Below are 17,265 nucleotides of genomic sequence, written 5' to 3' on the forward strand. Positions count from 1 at the left end.
CAATTCTTGGAATAACGAGTATTTATGGAATTTCCCCGAATAACTACACCTATTTTTTTGCTTGTCAGCGATAAAACTAAGCATTTCAACGTTGGCTTTCCGGGCCTGTGAGAGTATACTGATCAATAGCGCTTAAAAAGTACGCCTTCGAGTCAAAATGGAGAGAAATAGAGTTCTCATTACTGGTCTGCCGAAAGGGAGCAAAATCTCTCGCAAAGACCTAATCATGTATTTCCAAAGCAACAAGAAGTCTGGAGGTGGAGAGGTGATAGATACTAAATATCTGGATCAAGGAGAAGCTATTTTCACTTTTCAGAATGAAGTTGGTGAGTAGCTAGATTATTCTTTGCATTTTTATTTTCTTAAAATTAAAATTTCATCCAACAACAATTGTAATTCTAGTTTCCTCGATCAAAAAACCTCGACGGATTCGTGGAACAGTTAGGTCGCTTAAGAGGCTGTGTCCCTAAGAATCACCAGACCAAATTGCATGGGTTCTCAGATTTCTTTCAAACTTTATGTACAGAAAGCCTTTCCTACTGGTAGTATCAAAATGCATTTTATTTTGAATGTCGTCAGAAATTCGCTAAGTTCAAGGGGGGGTCAAGTTTCGGGCAAAAATTAAGTTTTTGGACACCTCCTGGTAACGTAATTTGAATGAAATTTGAGGCTTTGTATCTCTTTTAAAAATGCACACAAAATTAAATCCTTTTACATGCTGCTAGATACACATCTGAGGAATAACCTGACATATTAAAAGCTTCAAGAAGAAGTATTTTATTTGGAGAAAATGTACGCTACTTTTGCACTATATTTGACATTTCGTGACTTGCAAAATTATGACAAAAGATAAAAATTCAAATCTCAAAAGTGGATCGCTCTATAACTCTAATATTTTTATCGTGATACAAGTAAACATTGATCTTTCATAAAATGTAAAAATATTTTTCGGCCAGCATGTTTTAGGCATATTGTGACTCCGCCAAATCTCAGCATTTTACGAGTTGTCAAATTGAAAATGAAAATCGAATGCTGTTACGTCCTTCAAATTTCTACTCTATATTGACACAGAATTATGTTTAAACCCAAGATAAGATATTTTAAGGTATTTTTTTGAACACATTCCACAAGTGGAATCAGAAAAAAAAATCGTTCATTTGTGGTTGGTTTTGTAAGAAATTTGTATGTTGAATTAGCCATGAATTAAGAGAAAACAATGCGAACGCTTATTTCAAATAATTGAAGACAAATTTCCACTTGTAAGATCAATAAATCAATAAAGATACATTGCTTTCGTCTTAATTGCATTGAATTTCCAGGAAAGAGCTGTAAATTTAGCAATAGAGAGCATAAATACAACAAATTGAACAGACCTTTGATTGACCTTATGCACCTATCAGCGGCTTCCCCGTGGGGTCGACCCCCGGGCTGACCAGGGAGATGGGTGGGAGAATATAGGAGGATTGGATCCAGTTATTCCCCCTGGGGTTGGGAAAATTTGCGACATTGGTTTCGGTGCTACAAACTGAGGTGGGGGATTGTAATGAAATTATTTTCATTGCAGAGGTTACCAGGGGGATTGATTTTCCTCTCTAGTTAAAGAAATAGCTCCTGATTTAAAAAAATTTTAGACCACGGACGTTTTTGGTCGGGCTGGGTAACCTGTGCTATTTGCCAATACCCAGATGCATCTCTGCTCGTCAAGATGGCTGACGAGGTGAGAGAGTTCCACTGTGAAGTATGTTTTTTGACATTCTTTGTTGTTTCATAGATACGAATTCGAAGGCCCCTTGATTTTTTTTACTTTTAAATGTGAATTCTTCAATTCATGAGAGTTTTTTTTCAATCTTTTCAATGAAAAACTACCTGAAATATCGAGCAAACCGCATGGTTACGTGTTGAGTTCAGTTTTCAAAATACGATAACAATAATTTCAACCAAAATGAGGGAGATTGTAGATTTGAATGCCTCGACCAGGGGACATTGAAAAGCTATTGAAAAGAACAACTTCCCTACCCCTGGGAAAAATGATCAACATTGTTTATGAATTTTTACAATCTCCCTTATCAGCCCGGGGGTCGACCCCACGGGGAAGCCGCTGATAGGTGCATTATTCACATCAGCTTTGCACGATCGGGAAAACAACGTGATTCTACAAGCAATCAACATGACAAGTCTTCATGATCAATTCCTCTACCAACGATTGTCCCGAGGATTAGTTTGTAGTTAGGTATGATTCTTGCAGCATAATTGTTGTGTTCGAGCGAAAAAAAGCGGTATGTTAACACCAACATTATGCAGAGTTGGCTTTGTTTCACGGTAGTCTTAGAAATGAGGCCGCTGACCAGCAAAACAAATGAGCTGTCAAATGCACATGTTTGGAAATTGTTTCAATTGCAAAGTGAAGCAATTAGAGTTTGCTTTATTGGTGATAAAAAGTGCGGCAAATCGCGAGGTTCGTCCCATTTAGCTAGATTGACTGAATGTGCTGATGATATAAAACGACATCTTCTACATATCACCTCTCTCGGGAAGAATTGACTGAATATGAATTTAGTGACTTGTCAGAAATTAGCAGGGGGGAGGGGGGTGGAAACATGTGGAAGGTCATAACTTCTTAAGGCCCTAAAAGGGAGGGAAAAGAAAAAATTGGCTGCTTATAGGGGAGGGTCATCCGGGGGGGGGACTACGACCCCAACTTGGGTAGGGGTGTGCTGCCAGGACCTCAAAACCCTGACCCTATCCCAGACCTAAAATTTTGATTTTACATACCCTACCCCAGACTACAACTAAGAATTGTACACCCTATCCCAGACTAAAAGACGGAAAATACGGTTTTACAATCGATTGAAATCAATATTTACTAACATTTTTACCGTCGTTTTTGTGTCGGCAGAAAGTGTAGCCTATTTGCCAGACAAAAACGACCAAATCTTAACCCTATGCCAGACAAAAATGATACCCTATCCCAGACAAAATGTCAATAAATGATACCCTACCCCAGACCCAAAAGCCGAAAACCCATACCCTATAGGGCGGCACATACCCGTATATAGGGGAGTACCCCCCCCCCCCCCTCCCCCGGGAGAGTCATTCAAATTTATGCTTGAGCTCATACAGTTGTTGGTTCGCAGTATGAACAAAATTAGGGCTATATTTGGTTTAAATAACCACAACAACAACAAAGCATATCGGATGTATGAACTGTGAAGTACTATTTTAAATATATCAACTTGTATCAAATGTCCTAAAAATTCTTATAATATAGTCAAGTAAATCCGCGCGATCTGATTGGTTGAAAAGCATGAACCATTTGCCCATGGGTTGCACGCTCACGTCAGCTTTTTTAGCTTCGGCGAAAAAAAAAACTTTTTGTATCTTTTTGCTGACAATTTATCTAGAAAAGATAACTGAAAATGATTGAAAAAAACTAGCGAAAATACTCATCAATCTCCGACATTTAGTATAGAGTTGTCATTTGATCAGCCTAGTAATAATACGTCAAGATTTGCATCACTTTCAAACAGTGAGCTGGACAAGATTGTGTCAGAGCGTCACTCCAAAAAGACAAAGCAAACCACAAATCGGTCGGTGTCTACATTCAAAGGATTTTAAGCAATGATTAAATAAATACAAAAATATTGTTATCGTGTATTTATTCAACAAAAGTATTTCCAAAGTAATTAACTATAAATATCTTGCTCACCATCTACTTCGCAGCTTCACAACTGCAGTGAAGTACTTTCTGAAGCTCTACATGGGAGGGAAAGCCGACAAAGCGTACTACCCAGAGAAAATTAATCCAGTTCAGTCAGTTAGTTTTGATCCGTGTACGAGATTATTTCCATTGCTAAGTCATTGTACGATAACAAACTTGAACATCGTCAACAACAACAAAGACAGCCACTTTGTTTTTCACTGATTTTCTCGGGCATTACTGTACTAAGATATGTCAACATTTGAAATGTACTTCTTACAGTTGAAAATCACTTTCTCCGTAGTTTTGGACATCTTTGATTCACTTGTAAGCTAAATTTTTGCCATTATTGTAGTCATAACTGTCTTCAGTGTAAAGCTGCCATTTTCAAAACGACTGTTTTTCTGTTTTTGGCGCCTTTGTGCTTTTCATTCACTCAAGGTGCGTAAGGAGAATTTAGGGCATGATCAACAAATACAGTCTATAATTTGTATTTATTTCTTGTTTGTTGACTTGACTATATTATAAAAGCAATGGATCATAAGTAGCTGTGCGTCCATCGAGTTATGGATGCACTTGGGAGGTTGCTTAAGCACTCAAAAAAGCTAGAGTTGCACTCCGCTTCGCGTCGTGCAACTCTTACGCTTTTCTTCGTGCTTAGCAACCTCCCGCGTGCATCCATAACTCGATGGATGCACGCTACTTATGATCCATTCCTTAATTAGATTATGAATATACTTGTTTTTGTTTTAATAGAGTTTTGAGCTTTCCTCATGATCACTCATCATCATCATTTTCATTAAGATTGAAGCATAAATATTGCTTGATGATATCTTGGCAGTTCTTTAAATGTGAATAATCCTTTGTCAAAAGCAAGTTGGACACATGGATTTTTTGCCTTGAATAGTCCACTTATCCCTTCAAAATGAAGGGACAATGGGCCAATAGGCTCTGTGCCATTATTCACCGGATGCTGGGGCGCAATGATTTCAACAATGTTAACAACTCTTTGACAGTTAGTTTCTCTCCGGCTTATTGCAAGAACTAGATATATCATTTACATGAGAGGGGAGGGCCATGGTATTTTATGCTAGGCCCAAGGGGAGGGTAAGGAAATTTCATTCCCATTGCTGAAATGGGCCCCCCAGTTCCAACCCCAAATTCAAAATTCCCTCCCCCCTTCTACCCCCCTCCCCACTGCTAATTTCTGACAAGTCACTAAGTTCATATTCAGTCAATTCTTCCCGAGAGAGGTGATATGTAGAAGATGTCGTTTTATATCATCAGCACATTCAGTCAATCTAGCTAAATGGGACGAACCTCGCGATTTGCCGCACTTTTTATCACCAATAAAGCAAACTCTCATTGCTTCACTTTACAATTGAAACAATTTCCAAACATGTGCATTTGACAGCTCATTTGTTTTGCTGGTCAGCGGCCTCATTTCTAAGACTACCGTGAAACAAAGCCAACTCTGCATAATGTTGGTGTTAACATACTGCTTTTTTTCGCTCGAACACAACAATTATGCTGCAAGAATCATACCTAACTACAAACTAATCCTTGGGACAATCGTTGGTAGAGGAATTGATCATGAAGACTTGTCATGTTGATTGCTTGTAGAATCACGTTGTTTTCCCGATCGTGCAAAGCTGATGTGAATAAGGTCAATCAAAGGTCTGTTCAATTTGTTGTATTTATGCTCTCTATTGCTAAATTTACGGCTCTTTCCTGGAAATTCAATGCAATTAAAACCAAAGCAATGTATCTTTATTGATTTATTGATCTTACAAGTGGAAATTTGTCTTCAATTATTTGAAATAAGCGTTCGCATTGTTTTCTCTTAATTCATGGCTAATTCAACATACAAATTTCTTACAAAACCAACCACAAATGGACAATAATTTTTTTTTCTGATTCCACTTGTGGAATGTGTTCAAAAAAATACCTTAAAATATCTTATCTTGGGTTTAAACATAATTCTGTGTCAATATAGAGTAGAAATTTGAAGGACGTAACAGCATTTGATTTTCAATTTGACAACTCGTAAAATGCTGAGATTTGGCGGAGTCACAATGTGCCTAAAACATGCTGGCCGAAAAATGTTTTTACATTTTATGAAAGATCAATGTTTACTTGTATCACGATAAAAATATTAGAGTTATAGAGCGATCCACTTTTGAGATTTGAATTTTTATCTTTTGTCATAATAGTTTGCAAGTCACGAAATGTCAAATATAGTGCAAAAGTAGCGTACATTTTCTCCAAATAAAATACCTCTTCTTGAAGCTTTTAATATGTCAGGTTATTCCTCAGATGTGTATCTAGCAGCATGTAAAAGGATTTAATTTTGTGTGCATTTTTAAAAGAGATACAAAGCCTCAAATTTCATTCAAATTACGTTACCAGGAGATGTCCAAAAACTTAATTTTTGCCCGAAACTTGACCCCCCCTTGAACTTAGCGAATTTGTAACGACATTCAAAATAAAATGCATTTTGATACTACCAGTAGGAAAGGCTTTCTGTACATAAAGTTTGAAAGAAATCTGAGAACCCATGCAATTTGGTCTGGTGATTCTTAGGGACACAGGCTCTTAAGTAGCTTGTCTTTAACATTCGCACTGCTGTAAATTATGCATTGAGCCAATCGATTGCATCCCAGCCATCAAAACCAAGAGACGTATTGTGGTCGTTTTTTAATCTAGTCTCAGCACCCCAATTTAGGAAATTTATTCTAGACCATCTTGAATGTAAAGAGAAAAAGCTGTAGCAGGATTCAAAACCAAACTAAAGACATTTATAAATAGAGGTAGAGGTAGAGGTAGAGGTAGAGGTAGAGGTATAGAGGTAGAGGTAGAGGTAGAGGTAGAGGTAGAGGTAGAGGTAGAGGTAGAGGTAGAGGTAGAGGTAGAGGTAGAGGTAGAGGTAGAGGTAGAGGTAGAGGTGTATAGGTATATGTATATGTAAAGTTAGTTCCTTTGTGTTTCACTAAAGTTCTCAAGATAAAAGTGAATCTGCCCAAGAAAATCCAAGTTAAAGTTTATGCAAATGAACATGATTCTATATCAGAATTATAAAACTCTTCAGAGCTAGTCATGATTTCTATTGTATTTTCCTCATGCATTATTAATGACTTTGTTAAATATGTATATATGCTTATATGTATGCACCTAATTGAAAAAACGTCGGGTTCAAAACAAGGTTATATCATCAAAGCTAAGACCGAAGAGGAGCATGGGAAGACAAACGATTCGCTAATCTTATGCGTATTGCAGGTTTCCCCTCCTGTGCACATTTTATGCATCATGGCTTTGGCATGTTGTTAATCTAGGTCGACCGACTTGGCTCTACTGTGCATTTTTACATGTCTATATGCAAATATAATACACATTTCGGAGTACCCAAAATCCTTTTCGGTCTTAGCTTCGATGATATGACCTTCTAGTACCCGACTAAGTTTTTTTCAATTAGGTGTATACGTATACATGTGTGTTTTGAATTTGAATAGAATCCCCCTGACAATTCCCGTACGTACGCCGATACTACCGTGTTTAGACTGTCACGGCTTTACATGTACGGCGCATGGAGGCTGGAAATGCGTCATACAAGCATCTACATGTTATTTTTAAACTTTGCCTTAGGCGAATAATTGTCTTATTATAATTTTAGACTTGAATATCTGAGAAAAGGCGAAATTCAGGATTAAAAAAAACGTTTTAGTATTACTTCCGATCTGGAAAACTTTGGAAAACCTCATGATCGCCGCTCCAACCAATCACAGCTCGAGCAACTCAAAAAGTCTAAAATTATACTAATTATCATAATAAATGTTACTAATTTTGCCTTTAGTGGACAGTGGACTGAAATTTCAGTTTACATATTATTTCTTGAATTTAATGAATACTTGTCAGTTTAGTCATAAATTCTATTATTACTTGAATTTAGTTGCAAATAACGTTCTAGCAAAGGAACATGTTATCAACGGCCATGCTATACACATCACAGTCCCAACAAGAAATCAAAGGACAGAAACCCAACCATGGTCAACAGGAGACATAGACGATGATCCCGCGAGTGACGAAAACAGCGCCAGCAGCAGTGATGAAAAGGAAACAGGCGATCCTGAAGAACTTTGTACAGTACGAGTTAGTAATCTGTCACACCGAACCACAAAAGATTCGATTCAAAACTATTTTGAAAACAAGAACAAATCAAAAGGGGGAGATGTGAGAAAGGTGGAACTACAGAATACTCTTAACGTGGCAATTGTAGTGTTTCGTTATCACAAAGGTAAAGTGAAAGCCTCAATTTAAACAAAGAGGACAGTTCATATACAGGGCCGTAGCAAGGGTCAGGGTAATGGGAACTCCCCCCCCCCCCCCCCCCCCCTCCCAATAATTTTTCAACTGCTTTGGCTAATATTTAAAATGTCATATATAGCACGAGACAACAGAGTTTAATGAAAAAAGATACGTTATTACATTACGAAGCTGGCCGTGTCCTGATTCATAAAGTATACAGAATACTACTAGATTGAGACAAAGCCATTTAAGTGCAACCTATAGCCACCTCATTACCGTCAATGGGCCATTTTCACGCGGCAGCCATGTTGGTTTGAACAATAGATTTACCAAGCGTTACCTCACATTTGAAGTATTTGAGAAAAAATATACAAATGAAACAAAGGTTTTTATTCTCATGAGATTAAACATGGCCGCCGGCATGTTATGAAGGTCCATTTCATCAATTTGGTGACGTTTCGTTTCCTTTGGGGTACAATTCAACGTTTGGCTGTCTTTCAATGTCTATGGGTGTGGCATGATAGCTTTAGAATACCCACCAATACTTTTGACCTTGCTACGGCCCTATGATACTATAATACCGATTTTTGTTAAACCATGTGAAATGTGAGCACTTTTTGAGGCTGCTTTGCGTATGTATAGCATAGCTATTTGTATAGTAAATGTGCCAACCTCTTACATTGTACGTGCGAATCGAAAACAGTGGGCAACTTAGACATATTCAGGGAATGTTTGCATTGTTCTTTGGTTTTGTATTATTTTGTGCTCGGCCGGTCACAGCATGCAAAGAAAAAAGCCGGAATAAACATTTAAACATCATAAATATTAACAGCCGAGTCGTAGTGAGTTAGGAACTGAAGAGATTCTCAAAAATAACCTGACCTTACTATTTCAATGAGCGAAACAACAACAATGCATTTTCAGCTATACCAGTTAGACCGTTAGCATCTTAAACACTATTTCAGTGAAGCTACAGAAAACTATTATAAAACTGATCATGTAATGCTATCTGCGCCTGCGCCTTTGCCAGTGTATCGATTTGAAGACCACTCTTCATCCAAAAAGGATACAAAAATGATTCTAGACAACGCATAAGCTAGCAAAGAGCTATGGATACTACGATAAGCAAGTTGAGTTACTTAGCATTTTTTCCCCTATTGACAGATGCCAAGCGAGTGACAGAATATGAAAAACACAAGTTAGACAATGCCCGCTTAAGCGTGGCTTTGGTAATCCCTAAAGATGATAAGGAGAAACTTCATAAAGGAAAGAAAAAATCAATTAGTGATACGCCCTCAGATGAAGCGCTGCCCCTCGAGTTTGTAGTAAGTGGTATGTCGAAGATAACAACAGAAGATGCGCTGATAAATTACCTCGAAAACACTCGACGTTCTGGGGGAGGTGAGGTAGAAGACCTATCGTTTGATGAAGTGGAACGCGTTGCTGAAGTAAAGTTTCGGAAAGTTAAATGTAAGTCGAACTAATCCAGAATTGAATTATAATAATTCTCCCTCTTTATTTACATTCTGACATGTTGGTTTTCTGGAGGAAACCCAATAGATCGTAGATTGTCACAACAGCTAAAATGTCATCACTCCTCCCCCATTTCCTCTTCACTTATTCATGTACAGTTACAAATAAAACAAAAATTAGGATACTCCTTTCTCGAAATTCTGTTTGTAGATTAATTATGCGCTTCCTTACTTGAAGGTCTCATATATTCTTTTCATTCTTTTTTTTTTACACTTTCTTCAATGTTAATTTGTTTTAGGTTTAGATCAGCTACTTGGTAATCAACACCGACTTGATGATACCAACTTGCAAATAGAAGTCAAGGAGCCAGAGAAAGAAATACCACTGGATCCCTTCAAGGTTCATGTTAAAGGTTTAAGTCCTATAACAACTATAGATGGTCTAGGGTTATATATGGAAAAAATGAGCAATAAAGGAGTAAAGTACGTGCAGCTTGGATCCTATAGCAATGCAATTATTTCGTTCAAAGAGCCCATAGGTAAAGTATAGTCGTTTTTACAACGTTTTTACAACGTTTACGTTACGAAAATTCTCCACTATATTTATACATTATCTCAAAGCCGTGACAGACAGCACTAGCTCATTTGCCCATTTTTAAACTATGCTTTCTAAGGTTTATAATGGCTCTTCTTTGCCCTCTAGATTTCGAACAATTGGCAAAAAGGATAGAAAATGATATAAAGGGCCTGGACGGATGTAAGCCCATGCTGGAAAGCGTTCCATACTGTTGCTGTATCCAGGTGTCGGGTTTAGATGTCAAAACAACGAAAGATTCATTAGAATTGTATTTTGAAAATGAAAGAAAAGGATGTGGAGTGGAGCCTCGTGAAGTAGACCTCCAAGGACAAGGAAGAGCACTTGTGTACTTTGAAGATCCTTCAGGTATTATATGCATTTGTTGATGTTGTTTATTTGCTGTTGCCGTTGTTGCTTTTTCTTTTTTTGTCTGCCAGTGTCAACATATTAGCTAGGTAAGGTAACTACCTCCTTAACCACTAAAAGTTCCTTACCACTGATTTCATAGTTTTAATTTTCTTTAAATTTCATTTTATTTGTCAGTTATTGATAAAGCCTTGAGTAAAAGACACGTATTGGAGGACGCAGAATTACAAATGGAGATGTTTTACCCTTTCTTGAGTGAGGAAAAAGCAACAAAGAAAAGACATAACAAGAAAAAGAAAACTGAAGAAATCGATATAGACCCAGATATCATGGCTTGTATTTCAAGGTGCTATTCAGATGAACTGCAGGATCTACTAGACGAGGCTGGAATTGACTTGGAGTGGACAACCGAAAAAGAGTCTGCAGTAATGACAGAAAATGAAGAGACAACAAATAAAGGTCAGCCTTGGGGAAAACGAATTAAATTTCTGCAGGAATATTTTGGCGATTTCAAATGCCAGCGAATCAGTGTTGAGGCTAAAGTTTGGGATGAAGTACTGGAAGCTATCAAGAAAGAACTGACTTCTAAGGATGAATTTATTGATACTGATATCACAACCCATGAATCAGCAAATGAGATAAGAATTACTGGAAAAAAAGACCGCCTGCAAATGGCTGTAAGTGCAGTAGAAACATTGGTTCGCGGGATACAAGACGACAAAGCTCTACAAGATTCCATCGAAACTAAGGTGGAGAAAGACTTAGAATCAGGGAAACTGGCTCTTTTGAAGATTTCTGATCTTTTTCAAGACCTTCAAGCATCTAACAAACATGTTGACATGGAAGTCAAAGAAAATGATGGAGAAGTCATCATAAAAGGGCCCAGAAAATGTCTCCAGGAAATAAGTATTGAATTGTACAAGTTCTTTTCAAAGGTCAAAGAAGAAGTTTTAGAATTACCTGAAAGAATTATCGGAGTCCTCCAGACTCCCAAGGGAAGAGAATATGTTTGTAAATCTCTTTCACATAATCAGATACAAGCGGTACTTGTCCATGGTCAAAGGAAAGGTAAAAATGAAGCTTCAATATTTGCCGTAAACAAGGACCAGGCAAGACAAGCAATGAAGCTCATCGAGTCATTTTCAACAGAAAGAAGTATCCATCTCAAAGACGAAAACATTCCAGTTATCCAAAGTCGAAAATGGAATGAACTCGTAGCGAGCTTCAAGGAAGCACAAACCGTGGTGAATATCTGGTTTGAAGAACAGTGTCAAACGCTATGGATAAGCGGAGTTGAGCAAGATGCCCTAGAATGCTTCACGGTTGTGGAATGCTACATCGAGAAAAATACAATTCTGGAGGACAACGTCGCGGTCAGCGATGGTTGCTCAAGGTTCCTTTTCCAAAGATTCGACAATGAAATCAAAGGTCTTCATGCCGGATTGCGTGATGCCTTTGTTAAAATAAAGCCAGGTGATTGCGGTGAAATAAGACTAACTGGTACACGTGAAGGCATTGAAAAAAGTAAAGAATTTGTGATGTCTTTAGTCCAAAAAGTATGTGACGAGGAAATTAAAATCGATAAACCAGGCATGAAAAAGTTCTTTAAGTCGAGCAAAGGTACTAAAGTTATTAAAGCCATAGAAGCTGAAAACAAGTGCACTGTTGAGTTAGTTGACCTGGATCAGCTGGAGGAACAGGGAGCAAGCTCTTCGAAAGGAATGGGGGGCTCCAAAAGAGTGGCGAATGGAGAGGTAATTTGCAGCTACACCACAATGGAAAAGAAAAAGCTCGTTGTCTATAAAGATGATCTTACAAAACATCCAGTGGATGTGATCGTCAATGCAGCCAACGAGAATCTTCAGCATGTTGGAGGGTTGGCACGGGATATTGTTAGGGTCGGTGGCCAAGGAATACAAAGTGAATGTAACAGATACAAAAACACACATGGTCCACTTATCGAGGGCCATGTGCTGGAAACAGGACCTGGACAGCTACCTTGTAAAAGAATTATCCACGCTGTTGGCCCTCGCTGGGATTCATTCAGAGATCAAGGAGATAGCGGGTCAAGAAGAAAGAAGAATATCCTAAAGTTTGCCTTTGAGAATTGTCTTGAAAGTGCAAAGAACTACCGCTCAATAGCCATCCCTGCAGTCAGTGCAGGCATATTTGGATTTCCCCTTGATCTTTGTGCAAGTATTTTGGTGGAAACCGTCATAACTTTCTTCCAGAAGAATCCTCATTGCAATCTCTCTGAGGTCCATTTTACAAATATTGATGACATGACCGTTAAAGCGTTCTTTGATGAAATGAAAAGGCAGTTTGGTAAAGAACGAACATTCAACGAAGGAATGGACAAGCCGACTTTGGTTAGTTCCAATCTCTATCAAGAGTCCAAGTCAACATCCTCTTCTTTTCCTGCTTCATCAAGTGGTAAAGTACTGACCACTCCTGAGGGCATTTCAATATTCGTCAGCAATGGAGATATATCTCAAGAGAAAGTAAGAACAAGAAATAATAAGTATATTTGTATATATATTTTGATGTTCTATACATATTTTACAAATTGTATACGCATCGAGATTTTGAGATGCCTGTCTAAAAATGTATATTATTATTATATTATGTAGACTTAGCACCGGAATCGCCAGGGTACGGGTTTAAATCCCGTTCAAAAGTCAGATTATTTTCTGAATCTTATAATTTGCAGCTGCATAAGTTGCTTCATATATCATATACTGGGGAGGATCAGCTCAATTTGATACATTACAACCGCAGTATAAATGTTTATTTCATATATATTCTTACACACCACACACACACACACACACACACACACACACACACACACACACACACACACACACACACACACACACACACACACACACACACACACACACACACACATACGCACACGCACACACACACACTACAACATGTATATTATGAGATTTTTTTGCCGTAATGACATGCTTATTTTCATTGGCGGACAGGCCGATGTGCTGGTTAATACAGCTGGAGAAGACTTGAACTTACAGAATAATGCCTGCGCACGTTCCTTTTGTAAGGCTGCAGGACCGAATTTGCAGAGATATTGTAGCAAGATATCACCAGTGAAAGTGGGAGAAATTGGTGTAACTAAACCAGGTAATCTCCAATGTCAGCACGTATTCCATGCTGTTTGTGGAGACTGGGACAGTGGAAAGGGCGAAAAGGTATGTTTTTATGACTATAAAATAATATTTATGATTAGTATAATTTTAGACTTTGATATAGAGTTTCGCAAGCTGTGATTGGTTGAGCGACCGGTTTTTCAAAGTTTTTCAAAGTTTTCCAGATCGGAAGTAATACTAAAACGTTTTCTTTATCCTGAATATCGACTTTTCGTCTTCGGCGAATAATCGTTAATTGGTATTTTTACACAAGTAAATATAATAAATCCGGCGCGCTCATTTGTCACAATTTAATCTTATGCTTCTACATTTGTCTATTGAAGAAATAGAAAACGCGCACGCGTGCTGTATGCAGTTATAAAGCACGCGGAGGATGGCAGAACACGAGAGAAGTGTTAGGAGAAGCAAGACGCGTAGCGGAGTGATTCTGGACACTTCTCGAGTGTTCTGCCAATCCCCAAGTGCTTTTTAACTCCAGATAGCACAGCAAGCAAGTTTTTTTTTTCTTTTATAAAATACAATTTACAATAACCGATATTTTAGATAGGAATAACGCAACTGAAAGTGCGCGCGCGCGTGCTGTGTTCTCTTATCAAGCACGCGCTTACAATATCATAACGCGAGATTTATAACAGTTATTTTATAAAGTGTTGTATATTGTATTGTATCGATATTCACTGAGCATGAAACGAATAATCGTCTTAGTGTTTTTAATAGCGCAATGTCTTAACAGCGATCCATGTACTCTGTGGCACTCATCTTGCCATATTGGTCTTTGGTGCGTGTGATGAATCATTTATATTCGATGCAATTTTTTTCTCCATAATAACAGACCCCAACCACTACAGCCACCTGGGTGTTCACCAAATGGAAAACATTTAATGGCAATCTGTGTTTTAAAAACATTGATGAAACTCTTCTTTTAACAATTAAATGCTAGTTCTTTAAACTCATGAATAGAAGCTTTGCACCATCACGTGCCGGCGCTCATAATACAGCTTGGACGGCCTGTGGTTAGATGGCAGAACAATAAAATCCCTTTGCTCTCGGGAATCGAATTCTTTCTCATGTAAAACGATTGTATTGTTCTTGCCATCTAACATAGCCTCCGTCACTTGATAGTGGAATTCGAAAGCCTCTAAAATTCTTAAACCTTAAATTTGGTTCAAACTCTTACTGTACAAACCATTATCGAAGTTTACTAAGTTCATATTTGTTAGGACTGGTGTATGGTTGCCCTAGTTCGACCAAAAACTTATGAATTTATCATAGGTTTTTGGTGTTAATAAACGCGCAGAAAATTTTAAAAAAATGTCATAGTCATTGACTAAGCAGATGGACATCTTTGATTGAAATATATTTTTAGATACTTCGGGGAATTCTTCAGAAATGTCTCAGCTTTGCAGAAAGAAGAGGAGCAAATTCCATTGCAATTCCTGCAATTGGAACTGGTGTATTACAATTTCCACGTAAAGTTGTGGCTCGGATTTCCTTCGAAGAAGTTATTTCATTCAGGTATATTTGACGACCAGATTTTGGCAACCTTTAGCTTTAACTGTATATATGTTGAATGTATGGATTTCGGATGAAAGGCGTAGAATTGAAGGGGGAAAAATGATAACGTTTCGTAAATGTTGTAATAATATGTCATAATAATATAATATGTTATAATAATATATGTTATATTCGTAGAAAATTCGTTTGATAACATTTAATGAGATTATTATTATTTTTACAACAGTAAAAGTCGACCCAATTCCCTAAAAGAAGTAAAGTTTGTTCTGTATGACAAAGATCACCTCACCGTGCAGGCCTTCAGAGATGAAACAGCAAGTCGATCGTCAAGTTCCAAAAGCTTCGGAACACCGAAGAGAAGAACTTCCCGAAAAACAAACATGACACTAAGAAAAAGAAAGGAAGATTGGTTTGAAGTCGAAATGGATGAGCTATCGGTGCAGGTACAAAGTGGTGACATTACTCAAGAAGCAACTGATGCAATAGTTATTCTTTCAAATCCTGAACTTGATCTTACGTATGGCGGAGGTGCTGGAGCTGCAATTCTTAAGGCCGGTGGTCCTACCCTTGAGAGAGAATGTCAACAACATCCAACCCTGCAGCTGGGTGATGTTTCCATGACATCGGCGGGGAGGCTGAAGGTGAAGAACCTAATTCACTATGTTCCATCAGGTTCTCTAAGCGAAGCAGAACTAATTAACACTGTTCTTGACTGCCTCCAGTTCGCTGACCAGAAAGGGTTAAGAAGCATTTCTTTCTCTGCAATTGGAACGGGGAATCTCGGTGTCAATGCAGATAATTGTGCAAAGGCAATGCTGAGGGCATTCCGTGATTTTTCTAAAACGAATCCAAAATCAGTCCAACTTGTTCGGGTTGTAATTTTCCAGAAATCAATGGTTAAGCATTTCTATTCACAAATGAAGGAATTTGTTGGAGAAGTACCAGATAAAGATTTAAGCCCTAGTATCTTTAGAAAGCTCACCAATTTCATTGGAATTACCAGTGAAGAAGAAAGAGGCGTAGAAATAGACCCAGAGATAGAGCATTACGAAAGCTCCGAAATTGTTCTTCATGTGTACAGCGGTCATCAAAAATCTCTTGATGCTGCTGTGAATGCTATTAAAGTTATGATCAACGAAAATTGCAAACGGCAAGTTATTACTAGCGACGCAATAGCCTGCATGGACCGGAATGATCGAAGAAAGATACGCACACTTGAGAGTCCATTTGACTGCAAAATACTAGTGGAAGTTGCTGTAAGTCGAATTATCGTGGAAGGAAACAATGAAGATATTTTGGGAGCTTTGTCTGCGATCCATGATATATTACACGACGTAACTGACAGAGTAAAACGACGTGAACAAGCTGAGCTCCTTGCTAAAGACGTGGAATGGCAATACGAAGCAAGCGATGGCTTTACTGCCTACAGTAAGGAGTCGAACGCCAAGATTGAATTTGCGTTTCAAAACAAGTACAAAGAGGTCACTTTTGAGGAAGATGAAGAAGAGTTGAAAATAAACTTTTCTCTTAAAACAGAATACAGTTCACAGGGAGAAACAAAAGTAATAAGGAAAGGTCAAAGCGGTAAGAAGTAGACTAGATATTGACGAATTATAATTAAAAAAAAATTAATCTTGAAGATTATTAATGAACAGGGACTATTATTTACTGAGTAACATTATTTGTAGTTGCTGGTATTCTTCTCCTATATAATAAACTGAAAATACCACTTAAAATCAGTGCAGGTATCATTTTAATTGAGCTGAAACTTTACAGGAATAACCCTTAAAGGTCTAATAATCACTGGTTAAAGTGTTTTCCTGATATTCGGATGCAAAGTATACTATGTTTGGGAATTTTTAAAGGAGTCTGTGACGTCATAAACGCGACACAAAAAATTGCTCCAAACATTTCTTTGTGTTTAATTCACTATAGACCGTTTTCTGAAGGTTGCGTGCGCATTCAACTTGACGGGCCACAAAATTGAAAAACGCAAATTCAGTAAAATTGAGAAGCCAGTTTTATATTGAAAGAGGAGAATAATCGATTTTATGAATTCTTATCGAAAACAATTTCATAGAAATGTATGATAATTCTCATTATAAGCTCCTGTTCTGATGTCGTGGCCCGTCAAGTTCCTTAAATTTGGATGCGCACGCC

At 37.8% G+C, this 17,265-nt stretch overlaps 1 protein-coding gene across 1 annotated transcript in view; it reads left to right on the forward strand.

Moving 5' to 3' along the window:
* The window catches only part of LOC116289189 (protein mono-ADP-ribosyltransferase PARP14), a 20,666-nt gene continuing 3,401 nt past the window's right edge, over positions 1 to 17,265 (forward strand). Inside the window, exons 1-9 of the mRNA XM_089034538.1 lie at positions 1 to 326; positions 7,644 to 7,988; positions 9,164 to 9,469; positions 9,771 to 10,010; positions 10,175 to 10,414; positions 10,592 to 12,915; positions 13,411 to 13,632; positions 14,957 to 15,105; positions 15,332 to 16,689. Of these exons, the coding sequence (XP_088890664.1) occupies positions 158 to 326; positions 7,644 to 7,988; positions 9,164 to 9,469; positions 9,771 to 10,010; positions 10,175 to 10,414; positions 10,592 to 12,915; positions 13,411 to 13,632; positions 14,957 to 15,105; positions 15,332 to 16,689 (5,353 nt within the window). The 5' untranslated portion in view covers positions 1 to 157. The remainder of the gene's footprint in view (positions 327 to 7,643; positions 7,989 to 9,163; positions 9,470 to 9,770; positions 10,011 to 10,174; positions 10,415 to 10,591; positions 12,916 to 13,410; positions 13,633 to 14,956; positions 15,106 to 15,331; positions 16,690 to 17,265) is intronic.

The sequence above is a fragment of the Actinia tenebrosa genome, unplaced genomic scaffold (assembly GCF_029948245.1).
Source record: "Actinia tenebrosa isolate PJP-AT-01 unplaced genomic scaffold, QUT_ActTen_1.0 PGA_scaffold2__45_contigs__length_23673736, whole genome shotgun sequence".
NCBI lineage: Eukaryota > Metazoa > Cnidaria > Anthozoa > Actiniaria > Actiniidae > Actinia > Actinia tenebrosa.